General features: G+C 42.6%; 1 protein-coding gene across 2 annotated transcripts in view; it reads right to left on the reverse strand.

Annotated features, from left to right (window-relative positions):
* The window catches only part of mylka (myosin, light chain kinase a), a 72365-nt gene that overhangs the window by 55114 nt on the left and 3021 nt on the right, over window positions 1–14230 (reverse strand). For both annotated transcript variants that reach the window (XM_050049250.1, XM_050049249.1), the window contains exons 2-11: window positions 7886–8045; window positions 6902–7109; window positions 5936–5981; window positions 5153–5318; window positions 4899–5064; window positions 4783–4804; window positions 3286–3496; window positions 3091–3167; window positions 1588–1688; window positions 1139–1342 (exon numbers count right to left, since the gene is read on the reverse strand). In XM_050049250.1, the coding sequence (XP_049905207.1) occupies window positions 1139–1342; window positions 1588–1688; window positions 3091–3167; window positions 3286–3496; window positions 4783–4804; window positions 4899–5064; window positions 5153–5318; window positions 5936–5981; window positions 6902–7109; window positions 7886–8044 (1360 nt within the window). In that variant the 5' untranslated portion in view covers window position 8045. The remainder of the gene's footprint in view (window positions 1–1138; window positions 1343–1587; window positions 1689–3090; window positions 3168–3285; window positions 3497–4782; window positions 4805–4898; window positions 5065–5152; window positions 5319–5935; window positions 5982–6901; window positions 7110–7885; window positions 8046–14230) is intronic.

Below are 14230 nucleotides of genomic sequence, written 5' to 3' on the forward strand. Positions count from 1 at the left end.
GTGACTTCAGGCAGAGAGACCGCTGCATCAGAGCAGAAGAGCACGTTTTAAAATACATTTATTTTATCAATTAGTTATTAACTTTTAGTATTTTTAGCAACTTGCCCGATCGGGCAAGTGAGTTGTTAGTTTACATGCCCGACCTTGAGTTTTACTTGCCCCGGGCAATCGGGCAATCCTTATTGTTGAGCCCTGTTACATGTTCGAAACGCCGTGTGGAGTTTGCATGTTCTCGTCGTGTCAGCTTCTTTGGCTTCTTTTAACCCTTTGAACTCGTCCACTAGTGCCTACATTGATATTTTTTTTTGTTGTGATGTAATTTCATGGAGTATCTTCACATGTGCACAACCTGAGCTACAAGGTTCTGTAAATGCACCCTAATAATTGACAAACGCACTGAAATTGTGTCATCAAAAAACAAAATTTGTCACCTTTTATAAAATAAAATCACAAAATGTTTTGATTCAAAAGATTTTTAAGATGTGAAACACCAACACAATATTTCCTGACACTCCATAAGTTATTTGAATTGCATCAATTATTTAGTTTTTGAGATATGCTCACTTTATCAGCAGAGTGGAAAGGTATTTTGATATATTAATCACTGATGTCTCTGGCACCACATTTCACACCACGTGTAATATACCACAATGACATCATCATGAGACTTTGCTTTCTGCTGCAAACACAACAAATGTTGTCGCCATTATGGTTATGAGGTGTTAAACCATCAGGTGTTACCAGGAGAACTGAGCCGTGGCTTGTGACTTTACTTGACTTTAGATTTTGACTGCAAAAAGCATAAAATATGAATGAGTCTTCTGACTTTTTATTTCTCGGGTATTTTACCACGTTTCCACAGCTGAACATGTTAACGTCCTGTCTGCAGATCAGTAAGTCTGATCACATGTTAAACTCCGACTCTGTGTCCTCAGTGTCTCACAGTAATGAGACAGTGTGCTGCCTCCTGCTGGACGTTTAACTACAACACACTGAGTCTCATCACATGATCACCTAAATACATTACATACATTCTCATGTTTTTATGTCAATAATAAACTAATGTCAGTTATATCAGTGAGGAGACAGATCTGAGAGGGGACAGACAGACAGACAGACAGACAGAGACAGGTCTTACTGAGGACACGGAGCGTCCATTCTGCAGAGTGGACAGTGAGTCCTCCAGCAGTGATCAGCTGACACCTGTACGTCCCCTCGTCCTCCTGTCTCACTCTGTCCATGGTGAGACTGAGACGTGTCCCATCCTGTCTCTGCCGCAGACCCGTCCTCACTGGACCCCCGTCCTTCAGCCATGTCACCACGGCAAAGGCCACAGAGGAGACTGAGAGAAGGTGAGAGGTGAGGACAACACAGTTTAGTCTACAGGCGACACCTGGAGGCTGGAAACTGTCACTACACCTCCTCATGTTGATGACATCACCCTTAGGTCACTGCACCCCCTCATGGTGATGACATCACCCTCCAGTCAGACTCACTCATATAACTATCTGCCATATAACTGTCAACTTTACGCTTCATCTCTACACATTATTTCAGAATGATCATTTTTAATTAGGTTTTAATGACCTTGGCAGGTGAATGTGACCTGTGCTCCTTCTGTGGCCTCCTGGTCCAGAGGAACAGCCTCGAACCGCAGGTTGGACCCCGTCACCGACCTCCTCACAGCCCTGACACACACAGATAACACTCAACAGTTAATTCAAGCTTAGGCTCATACATAATTATATTAATAAATATACACAATTTTACTTTTGAAGTTAAGGAGAATGAAAATTGTATAAACAAAATGGCAGGCTGCCAGGGATGATAGCTGCTCCAATATCACAAAAAATAGGGACTGTCGTACTAACATTGGCTGGAAGGCTACTACTTTTAGCTTCATCGTATACAAACTATTTTGATGAATCAGAGCTGTTTAGAATCAGACCATCACTGCTAATTAACATCTGTTAGGTAGCAACATAAGATAGTGTTAATGTAACATTAATTAACATTAGCTAGTGTACCATTAGCTAGCAAATGGTACATTAATATTACACATTAGCTAACATGCAGCCAAAGTAATATTAGCTAATATAATATTAGCTAATGTTACATGTTAGCTTACGTGTATCATTAGTCAATGTAACGCTAGGTAACGTAACTTCTTCTAATATAGCGCCAGCTAATGTTACATTAACGTTACACATTAGCTAACATGTAACATCAGCCAAAGTATTATTAGCTAACCTAACATTAGATAATGTTACATGTTAGCTAATGTTACATTAACATTACAAATTAGCTAACATGTAACATCAGCCAAAGTATTATTAGCTAACCTAACATTAGATAATGTTGCATGTTAGCTAATGTTACATTAACATTACAAATTAGCTAACAAGTAACATTAGCCAAAGTAATATTAGCTAATGTAACATTTGATAACATTAGATAATGTTACATGTTAGCTTAAGTAGGGCATAATCCCTCCATAGGACTCTGGGCCTTTCTCTCTTTTTCTCATGTCTGTGCTTTTTCTTTATGTGTGTCTTATTATTTTTTGTAAACTGCTGCCATTTTGAAAGAGATCATTTGATCTCAAGCAATCTGCCTGGTAAAATAAAGGTTAAATAAAATTTAAAAAAAAGTGTTACATTAATGTAACATTAGCTATTACAGCATTAGCTGATGACATGTTAGCTAATGTTACGTTAATGTTACACATGAGCTAACAAGTAACATTAGCCAAAGTAATATTAGCTAATGTAACATTAAATAATGTTACATGTTAGCTAAAGTGGTACAATAGTTAATGTAACATTAGCTAATATAGCATTAGCTGATGACATGTTAGCTAATGTTACATTGATGTTACACGTTAGCTAACATCTAACATCAAGTATTATTGGCTAATGTGACATGGTAGCTAACGTTAGCTAATGTTACACATAAGCGAACATGTAACATCAGCCAAAGTAGTTACATGTTGGCTAACATATAACATAAGTTAATGTAATGTTAGCTAACGTACCTGTAGCTGTTACATTAGCTAATGTTAGCTTTGTGTTGTAACAGGTTCAACTGTACCTGCTGCTGACTGAGCTGCTCTCTGCCTGCTGGACTGAACTGGTCTGACCTGGATCAGGACTAAAGACTGACTGGACCTGCAGACACAGACAGACAGATGAACATGATGAAACAGAATTCAGAGCGTATCTATCTTCACTTATGTCATTGCTATTATTAAAATAATAATAATAGTTGTAATATTGTGACTGTGACCTGGGCAGCTGCAGTTCTCCTCTCAGCCACAAGAGGGAGCTGTACAGGAGGTTTGCTCCTCCAGGAGGAGGCTGTATGAGACAGGGGGCTCTGCTGCTCCCTCTCCCTGGGCCTGGGCTGCTCTGCCTGGGTGCTGGGAGCACTGGGACCACTGGGAGCAGCTGTCAGGTTACTGCTGCTGGTGTGTGTGGACTCAGCTGAGGTGACGCTGCTGCAGGAGGAGACTTCAGTGTCAACAAACTCCTGCTCTCACTTTAATGTAGATAATAAACGTTGTATTTACATGTTGCAGTTTCTGAACCGTTGCTGTGTGATTATTTCCAGTGAGTTTAAGTGTGTTTTTGAATCCACATTTCTGTTGGATGAAGCAGTGACTGGATCTGTGTCACTTTGTTTGACAGCTCCAGGTTTGTTGAAGTATTTCTTAATAAGTAAAAGATCAACACTCACAGTGAGCTGGTGATTTATGACCTCAATATACCATCATGTGTTCACTACTTGTTTCCACTGAAAACACAGCTTATACAGATTTAAAGACTCCTTCAATAAAATATTATAAAACATAACACGTGGTTCAGTCTGAATGTCTGGAGAGAGTTTTGTGCTTTACGTAAGATGAATTCAGGGCTCTTTCACACCGTCCTGGTTTGGTCCAGACGTTCAGACTTCTCAGTCTGATCTGAACCAACAGAACAGGTGTGAAACCTCACTGAACCAAACAGCCGAACCTTATACCGAGTAGGTGTCGGTCCAGCTCAAACTGAATCACGGTTCTCTTCGGTTCTAGTGTAAAAACATTTTGTCGGATGGTTTGAACTTTACGACCAGTGACAGGAAGTTCTGGCAATTTGTTGTCGTGTCGTCAGAATTCAGTGGATGCAGATTCTGTGTGGGGCTGGCGATCACAGGATGTGGTTAATGATGACAGGATAGAGGTGATTACAAAGAGATGTAGACAATGACGACTGTATGTAAGGAAGGGAATTAAGTACTTATGCTGGGATGTAGGTAATGACGATGGGATGTTAATAATGACGACTATATGTAGGTAATTATGACGGGATGTAGGTGATGATGCCAGGATGTAGGTAATGACATCAGGATTAAGGCGATGATGACGGGATGCAGCTAATGACAACAGGATGTAGGTAATTATGCTAGGATGCAGGTGATGATGGGATGTAGGCAATTATATCTGGATGTAGGTAAAGGCAATGGGATGGAGGTAATGATGACAAGATGTAGGAGAGGAAGATGGGATGTAGGGTTTGACAATGGGTGCAGGCAATAATGACAGGATGTAGGTAAAAACAGTGGGATATAGGTAAGATGATGGAATGTAGGTAATGACTATGGGATGTAGGAGATGATTACGGGATGTAGGTGATGACGACAGGATCTAGTTGATGACGAAGGGACGTAGATGATGAGAACGAAACTCAGGTGATGAGGACATCTTAAAAGAAAGCTGTGATGTAGGTGAGTGTGCGGACTCACCTGGACGAGTCTTGAGGAACACCTGAGAGGAGAAACAGAAACAATCATGTTGTTTTCAGCTTTCAGAGGACGTGATGTCAGAAACAAACATCTTGGACTCTGAGTGGTCAGCTCACCCTGGACGTGGAGCGTAGAGGAGGCGGTTGCTGTCCCGGCGCTGTTGATTACCAAGCACGTGTAACTTCCTGCATCCTCCACACACACTTCCTTTATCTCTAGGAAGTGCAGCCCAGAGCGCTCGTACATACTGATCCGCGCAGAAGACTGAAGCTCCACCTCCCCCTGAACAGGTGGAGACAGTGGCCAATAACAAGATGGCAGCTAAACTGTTAGCACTTTTTACCTAAGGCCTGAGTTAAGCTCCACCCACCTTGTGCCATGTGACCTGGGGCTGTGGGCGTCCCGTTGTTTTGGCGCTGAACTTCCCGGTCTGTCCCGGCTTGGCGAACACTCGGCTCGGTTTAGTGACAAACTTGGGCGGACTCTCCCCCCAGATACTGGGCCTGTTCCCCACCGACGGGACGGCAGAGCGACACCTGGGGAATCATGGGAAATGGAGTTCTGTCAGCATCAAGTACTTCTTTACGTGTCACTGTGGAGGGTTTCTTCTTCAGTGATGACTGTCTATTGATTCATTAGTAGGCGGGGCTTCCTGTTGTGATCATCCAATGAGACATCAGCCAAATACATTTCATAAACATGTCTGATCATTATTAGAGCTCATGAATGTAACACTGTGTCAGACTTTCACTTCAGCTCCTGAACTGATTGATTGAAACCTTTATTTCAGAAGGGGAAACTTACAATGAAGACTCTGTTTACAGGAGTGCAGTGAACGCACCACCAGGCACGAGTCACAGATGACTGCACCACTTTAACTCCATTAAAAACAGTGTGTGTTTCATAATGATGCATCGAGTCTCTGCCAGTTGATTCTGATTTATTGTATAAACACAAACATGTAAAAATGACAACATGAATAGTTTTATGGCCGTCAGTAAAAACTGTAACGTAAAAAAAGCATGTTAGATTTACTGATCGGTCCTTTAAACGGCTGATTTGTCTTCCATACTCTGAACCAGGACGTCCTCCAACATGCTGAGGAAGAGTTACGACACTAACACTGATCCAGAGACACAGAAGAAGAGCTCACCCTGTTTTCATGGCGGACGGGAGGCCGTATTTCTTCCCAGAATTCTCTGCAGGTGGAAAAACATGAACACATGAGAGAAACAGTTTGGTTTCTTAAAGGAGTTTTATTTTAGTCCATCTTCATTAAAACAAGATCAGAGCTGCAACCGTTTCAACAGGAGGTGACTTTATCTGCACCTGTCACAGATCAAAGTGACACCAAACAGGAAAGATGAGATGAAGGAGAAACACAAAACTATAAAACAACATGTTTAAATAAGATTAAAATGAGCTAAAATTAAACAGGAGACTAAAAAAGTTAATGGTGTCATCTGAGTTTTATGATTTTAACACAAAAATTAATTTAAAAATGAAACTAACATCTAAATTATTTGATGTCTTGTCTCTTTTTGTAGATGAGTCATTAAGTTATGAATTAATTAGAGCTCTGGTTGGTGCATAAAACATTCAGGATGATGATGATGATGATGATGATGATGATGATGATGTTTGAACACAGGAAGTTAACCCTAAATTAACCCCCGCCGGTCACATGGTGTGATCCAGGTCAGTAAACGTGTCTCTACTGAAGCTGAGTTCAGTTTTACTGAGTGTGAGTCTGGTTGTGTTTAAAAAACAGGAAGCTGCCGGCGAGCTGTTTACGACGCAGTTAAACCTCTCTCTTTCTCACACACACAGTAGGTTTTATATGGGTGAGGTCATGTTTGGAAACTTTGATGAACTCCTGTTTGAATCAAAGTGAACTGAGAACAGCTGACTGAAGTCTTCATGAATATCTGAGAGTTAAATATCGTTTTGAATCTTAAAGATGGACGTCAGAGACATTTTACTGTAAAATTAAACATGTCAGCGCCCTCTGCTGGTCGCACTCTGTACTGACATGTTAGCAGCCGCTTATAAAACACTGACAGGGTGTGAATGTGTGGTGCAGCAGTATCAGTAGAAGTTGTGTTGCAGGTGTTCGAACCTTCCAGGAGGATCTCCACAGTCACCTGACGGCTCCCCGCCTGATTGGTTGCTTGGCAGGTGTAACGGCCCACATCTTCCTCTCTGACTCCGCCCACGACCAGGCTGAAGGTGCCCCGCCCACCTTGCTGCACGACGCAGCGCTCTCCACCAATGACAGGGCTCCCCTCTCTGTGCCATGTGACCTGAGGCTCAGGATGACCTCGCACCTGAAACACACACACACACAGAACTGACGACAACACAAACAACCTGACTGTAAACAAATCAAACGTCCCCAACAGGCTGCAGAGATCATTACACACACACACACACACACACACACACTGATAATAAACTAATGATGTATCTCCTCTGAAAGTCAGCTGACATCCTGTATAACACACACACAGCAGGTGTGTGTGTGTGTGTGTGTGTGTGTGTGTGTGTGTGTGTGTGTGTGTGTGGTTGACTGCTTCACATCAGGATGAAGTCGATCACAAGACTGAAGACGTTAATCCCTCTGATCTCACATCTGCCTCACTTCTTTCCTTCCTTGTTTCCTTATTTCCTCTCATTTCCTCGTTCTCTAATTTGTTTCCTTTATTGTTTCCTTCCTTGTTTCCTCTCAATTCTTCTGTTTTTTTGTTGTTGTATCCCCCTTCCTCTTGTTCCCTTCCCCCCTTGTTTCCTTCCGTTTCCTCCTCTTCTCTCATTCTCTCCCTTGTTTCCTCTGTTGTATTCCCCCTCTCCTCTTGTTCCCTCCTCTTCCCCCTCATTTCCTCTCTTGTTCCCTCTCCTGTTTCCTCCCCTCTCTCCCTCACAGTTTGAAAACCTCAGTCTTTCTCTATAAAGACGTTTGATGTAGTTTTTTTCTATAATTGATGATGACATCATCCTTTATTCTTTCAAGTGATTGGATGAATCTGTTGTGATGTCACTGACCCTGTCTTCCCACTCGTTTATTAAACTTCCTGTTTCCTGAGACAAACAAACATCGTCCCACCTTCCCCTCCAGTCGGGCGTCTCCTCCCAGGACCACCCGGGCGTTGCGAGGAGGAAGAACGAAGGCCGGAGGCTCGATGCTGCAGGAACTGCATCCTGGTGGCGGGCCTGTTACCTTGGAGACGGCGGAGGAAACTGAACCCAAGCGGACGTCACTCATCCTGAAGTCAGAGACAGAAAATACAAAATCATCTGAGGGATAAGACATCACACTGTGTGTGGTGTGTGTGTGTGTGTGTGTGTGTGTGTGTTGAGGGATGAACAGATCAAACACATGAAGATAAAAACATCATGTGTGTGTGATCAGCAGTGAACATGTGACTCACTCCACATGTTTGACCTTATAAGGAGAAACTTCCTGTCAGACCGACTTCACTTCTTCTTCATGACAAATAGATTTACTGTCGTCTGTTCTCAGTTTCTGTTGTTGATCAGCTTCGTTCTTCATCCTCCAGATTTTTGTCTCAGTTTGAGAGTTTGTCTGCGATGACTCTTTCCCCTCTCATCAGACTTTCATCCATCTAAGCTCCTCTTCTTCTTCACTTCTTCTTCTTCACTTCTTCGTCAGCTTGAACTAGGTGCTTTAAAAGTCTGACACTATGGTGACAGTGACAGGTGTGTGCAGGTGTTCTAACAACAACAGGAAGTTTGTCAGCAGGTGGAGCTCATTAAGATACTTTAAACCCTTCCTCCTCCTCTTCATCACTCAGTGAATTGCGAACACACAGACATGAAACACATGTTGAAATCATTCACTGTGACTTCTCATCATCTCTGATTATCCAGAATAAACGTCCATGAATCAAAGAATCATCTTGTTTTCTTCGGATACATCTGGGGAAACTAACATGGACTATAACTAGAATCACTGCCTCACTGTTGTTTGTCTCCACACACCAGTCAAGTTCCAGCCATGTCTGTGAAAACATAACACTTCACACACAGAACATCAATACAATCAGCACAGTTTCAAGCGGTGCTGGATGAAGTACCTGAACGCCACACTTGTGTAAAAATACAGATTTCTTACCAGAAAATGACTGGTAGAAATTACAGTCACCTATTAGAATATTACATGAGCAACAGTCTTAAAGTATCTCATATTTACTGTTATTACGTATCAAAAGCATTTTATTATATTAACATACGAGGAGAGTCTGAGGCGCAGAGAGCAAACCTCCCTGCCCTTCCATGCGCCTACATGGAAAGCCTAACGGCTGACACCGGCCACGGCTGTCACCTCTGTGGAGGCATAAAAAAAGTTCTAGCTAATTTACAGCTTACAGCTAATTCACTGACACCATGGAAACATCATACGTCTTGATAGCGTTCCTAAAGCATCATGGAACCTGTAGTTCCAAAACTTGTATGACAATCCTACAAGTGGAAGTGATGTTGAGTGTTAATAATATTGATAATAACAAATAGGGCTGTCAAAGGATTCATTTTTTTAATCACGATTAATTGCACTTTCACAGCAGCTTTGAAGTTCATATTAATGAGGTTACGTAATTCTTACCAGTGTTTTGATTAGGACTCAAATGAATGCAAAGAAATTTACTTTATCATCTTGATTTTTAGATTTATTTCTTTAAGATCAGCGACAGTGTTGTCGAAGAGACGAAATAGCAGCACGTAATTAACCCTCTGAGACCCACATACTGTAGACCCATTTTTGGTCTAGATCTTTGGGGGGAGACAGCAGGTCAACAGTAAATGCCACATAGAAGTGGTATTTATCACCCACTCTGCCTCTGAACCACAGCCTGTCAAATTTGGATCTGCTGTATGAACTAGAAACAAAAATCAAGACTGGCATCTGTTCACCTGTGCGATAAATTGAAAAGTTTTCAATTGACCCACCCACAGCTCCTGGCCACTGAGCATGCACAGTGCCATAGATGTAGATTTCAGGAGGGACACAAGGGACACGTCCCCCTCAATATTAAGAACATCTGTCCCTCCAGTGAAAACATGAAGGTAACTCAGGACTTTTGTTTTCACCAAACTAAAGACATTGAAACCATAAAATGATGCAGAAAATTCACAAACTGGTTCACAAACATTCACCAGACTTCAGGAAACTAAGTGTTTGATGCTCTAAATTTTCTGAGGACCCACAGACCTCCTGATTCATGTGCCCCCCCCCCCCCCCCCCCCGCTCTGTTGCTCAGTGCGTNCCCCCCCCCCCGCCCAGCTCTGTTGCTCAGTGCGTCAGGTATTTCAGCCTCTCAGACTGTGTGAGTTGACGCTGCATTGGTTGGATGTTGGTTGGAGGACCTGATGGTGTTATCAGACTGTTTTCAGACCAAACAGAACCAGCATGTTGGTTTCCTGCTGTCACAGTTAAAATATGCTGCTAACACACAGCTGCCTTACATGGCTCTACAGCCAAACACACTACATGACATTTTTATCTGGAGGTCGACCTATGCTTCCTATTAAGTCCTCGTCAGAGCCGCAGGTCCGCAGCAGGACGTGTTTCTGTCAGTAATCTGTGATCGTTTGATTATTTCCAGACACATTTCTGTCTTTATTTAACAACTGACGTGTCGCAGCTTTCTGAACGTTTAATACATGAAGTGTTTCAGAGACGCCTCCAAAAACCTGCTGTGGTTCTCTCATAATGGTAATGCTGTTACCAGTTTGTACTGGGAGGTTTGACCAGTCATTTTTAAAACTTTATTAGGTTTATTAGCAGCAGCATGTGACAGCAACATATCATGTTCACTATCTCATGTTAGCATGCTAACATTTACCTATTAGCACGTCCACAGAGCGTTTTTCTTAAGCAGAAAGGGAATGGGAAGCGTTTCATCCCAGACGTGCTCTGCATGGGTTTGTTTCTATGACAATATCTTACAAAAGCTTACAAAGGGGAGCAGTGATAAAAGCACAACTCTACTCAATAGCAATATACAGCGATCGCTGATCGATCTGCTCCCAAACATGAGCTCTTCTGTCTTTGTAGTGACAGCCGCCGGCAATTCCATTAAGAGAATGAGAAAGTCCGTATTGGGTGGGTGGGAAGGGAGGTGGATGGCTTCTCTGCCTTTCCTAAGCCTATGCAGAAAGCCTCTTCTGGACACTTACATGGAAGACCTTAAGGTAGAGAGAGCAAACCTCTCTGCCCTTCCATGTGCCTAAATGGAAAGCCTAAGGGGCCGTACACATGCCATGTCTTTAACTGCCTGGAAAACACAAGGTCGGGTGCTGGGCACTACTTTTGTGCCTTTTTGTGCCAGCTTTCAAGAGCGCAGCAGCAGGTTGGTAGGTGGGTAGCCCTGCACTAACATGATCAACTTTTCCATACGTATCAGACTGAATATTGACAGAAGAAGGGAAAGATATCTGTCGGCTGTGATTGGTTGTTCCTCGTCACATGACATGCAGTGTATCTCAGGACACAGCCATCATGCCCTGAAAAATAGGGGCTTGGGAATGCGTGCATGCCGCAACAGTGTTGCTCTGGCATTTGTGCGCACCTGCCGCATGTCCTCATTGAAAACAATAAATTTGAGTGTGCAAAAAATGCGTCATGTGTACAGTAGGCAGGGAGAGCTACAGCAAAGACCCCCCAGGAACAGAACAGAGCAGCATCACTGACAAACAGAAATGACATTGATAAGTCAGACACAGCATGAAAAGGAAGAGCTGGGGTGGAGGCAGGTTGCAAAGCAGCTTGCAGAGGAAGCAGCAACAGTAGGCAGGCCAGAGCAGTTTAAACAGGGCGCCCTGAATGAGATTCACCAATTGGTTGCATAGAAAGGAATCATGTGACTCCCTTCTATCAATCAGCTTCTCCATCAGCTGATTAGGCTGTTTGAGATCAGCTGATGTAGATGGGGTGTGAGCTGAGCTTGAAACTTACTTTGACGAAAGGTTGTATGCAAACAGAAGCATGTTTTGAGAAGAGACAGTGCATGCAATAGCTGTCAATTTAGATGCCATCCCTGAACATTTAAACCCTACGTGAAGAGTTCCTAGTCCATCATATTGAAGTGTTTAGTCCCACTGAAAAAGGGGTGGTAATTCAAGAGTAGGGATGAGAACAGGCTGGTGACAGGAGGTGGTGGAATGTAACTAATTTTATTAGTATTAGTACTGTACTCATTTTTAACTAAGTACTACTACTAAAGTGACTAACGGTACTTTCTCCTCTACTACATCTCAGAGATAAATACTGTACTTTTTACTGTACTGTCTGATAACTTAAGCTACTTCACAGATTCAGATTATTAATATACATTATTACTTTACTTTTGATATTTGAAGTACACTTTGATGATGATTTTACTGCAGTAAAGATTAGATAACATATTCTGTATTCTGTATTTCTATACAGTGGTACATTTACTGCAGTACAGATCAACATACTTGCTCTTGAGCTGCGTGTGTGAACGAGGAAACAGGAAACAGAATTCTCCTATAACCTGTGTTCTGTATTGATGAATAAAAAGTAAACAGAGCAGCTGATAGAAGATCAGTTTGTACACAGATAACAGGCGACCTTGTAACAACAACAGATCCCAAAGCAGTGACACAGTCAGATGTGAATGTTTGCAGTCAGCAGTTCAGTTGTTCCACTGAAACACATTTGGACTCAGCAGGAGAGACTCAGAGAGAGGTCAGTGAATCTCTGTCTCCCATCTGTGCTTCTCATTAACACACTTCATTATCAGAAGGGAAAACTTCTGTTTCCTGCTGCTGAATGTGATTCAGTGTTACCCAGTCAATGCTAAATGTGACCAAACGTCATCTAGTCAATGCTGAAAGTGACCCAACATCATCCAATTAACGCTAAATGTAACCCAACATCATCCAGTCAATGCTAAATGTGACCCAGCATAATCCAGTTAATGCTAAATGTGACCCAGCTTTATCCAGTCAATGCTGAACGTGACCCAATGTTATCCAGTCAATGTTAAATGTGGCCCAATGTTATCCAGTCAATGCTGAATGTGGCCCAACGTCATCCATTCAATGCTGAATGTGACCCAATGTTATCCAGTCAATGCTGAATGTGACCCAACGTTATCCATTCAATCCTGAAGGTGACCCAACGTTATCCAGTCAATGCTAACTGTGACTCAGCATCATCAAATCAATGCTGAATGTGACCCAACATTATCCAGTCAATGCTGAATGTGACCCAACATCATCCAGTCAATGCTGCATGTGACCCAACATCATCCAGTCAATACTGCATGTGACCTAACATCATCCGGTCAGCACAGTGTTAAGATTATGTCACCAATTCAGTATCCGACCAAATGTCTCCCCTTCTGTTCCTGAGATATGACACTGAGTAATGCCCAGAGAAGTATTTTTGTTTGATGATGTTTGACCTTCTGGATATAAAATGTCATCACTTCATCATTATATGCTGTTAAACATTTATGTGAAGTTTTGTCATACTTAGCGTATGAATTCTTGAGTTATGGCCAAAAATATGTTTTGTGAAGTCACAGTGACCTTTGACCAGAAACTTCTGATCAGTTTATTCTTCAGTCCAAGTGGATGTTTGTGTCAAATTTAAAGAAATTCCCTTAAGGCCTTCTTGAGATATCATGTTCATGAGAATGAGAAAGATGCAAGGTCACACTGACCTTGACCTTTGACCACTGAAGTCCAATAAGTTCATTTTTATGTCCAAGTGGATGTTTGAGCCAAATTTGAAGAAATTCCCTCAAGGCGTTCTTGAGATATCGCATTAACAAAAATGGGACAGACAAGGTCAGAGTGACCTTTACCTTTGACCTATGACCACCATAATGTAATCAGTTCATCATTCCATGTCCAAGTGGACACATGTGCCAAACTTGAAGAAATTCCCTTGAGTTGTTCTTGAGATGTTACATTCACAAGAATGAGGCTAATGCAAGGTCACAGTGACCTTTGACCACGGAAATTCAATCAGTTCATTGTTGAGTCCAAGTGGACATTTGTGCCAAACTTAAAGAAATTCCCTTGAGGTGTTCTTAAGGTATCGTGTTCACAAGCATGGGACGGACAGACGGATGGACAACCCAAAAACATAATGGGCTCTAGTTTCCCGGCGCAGCGCAGGGTGGCGAAACCCGCGCAGAGCTAGTTTTGAGCAGCGCAACCCGAGGCGCGCTCAGTTTGGTAGTTTGGCAGACCGAGGTGCGCCGAGATGGGTGTGGCGGCGTAGCAGGGGGAGGTGTCGACAGATCCAGCTTGACGCAGTGACAGTTTTGTGCCAAAAGGCTTCGCTGAAGGTGCGCTAAAAGCTCGCCAGCTGAAACCAGGTCTACTTTCAGCGCAGGGGGAGCGCAGCCGGTGTAAGCCGAAGTTTGGCTGACCAGCGGACAGTGCGCACACG

The sequence above is a fragment of the Epinephelus moara genome, chromosome 7 (genome assembly GCF_006386435.1).
Source record: "Epinephelus moara isolate mb chromosome 7, YSFRI_EMoa_1.0, whole genome shotgun sequence".
Taxonomy (NCBI): Eukaryota; Metazoa; Chordata; class Actinopteri; order Perciformes; family Serranidae; genus Epinephelus; species Epinephelus moara.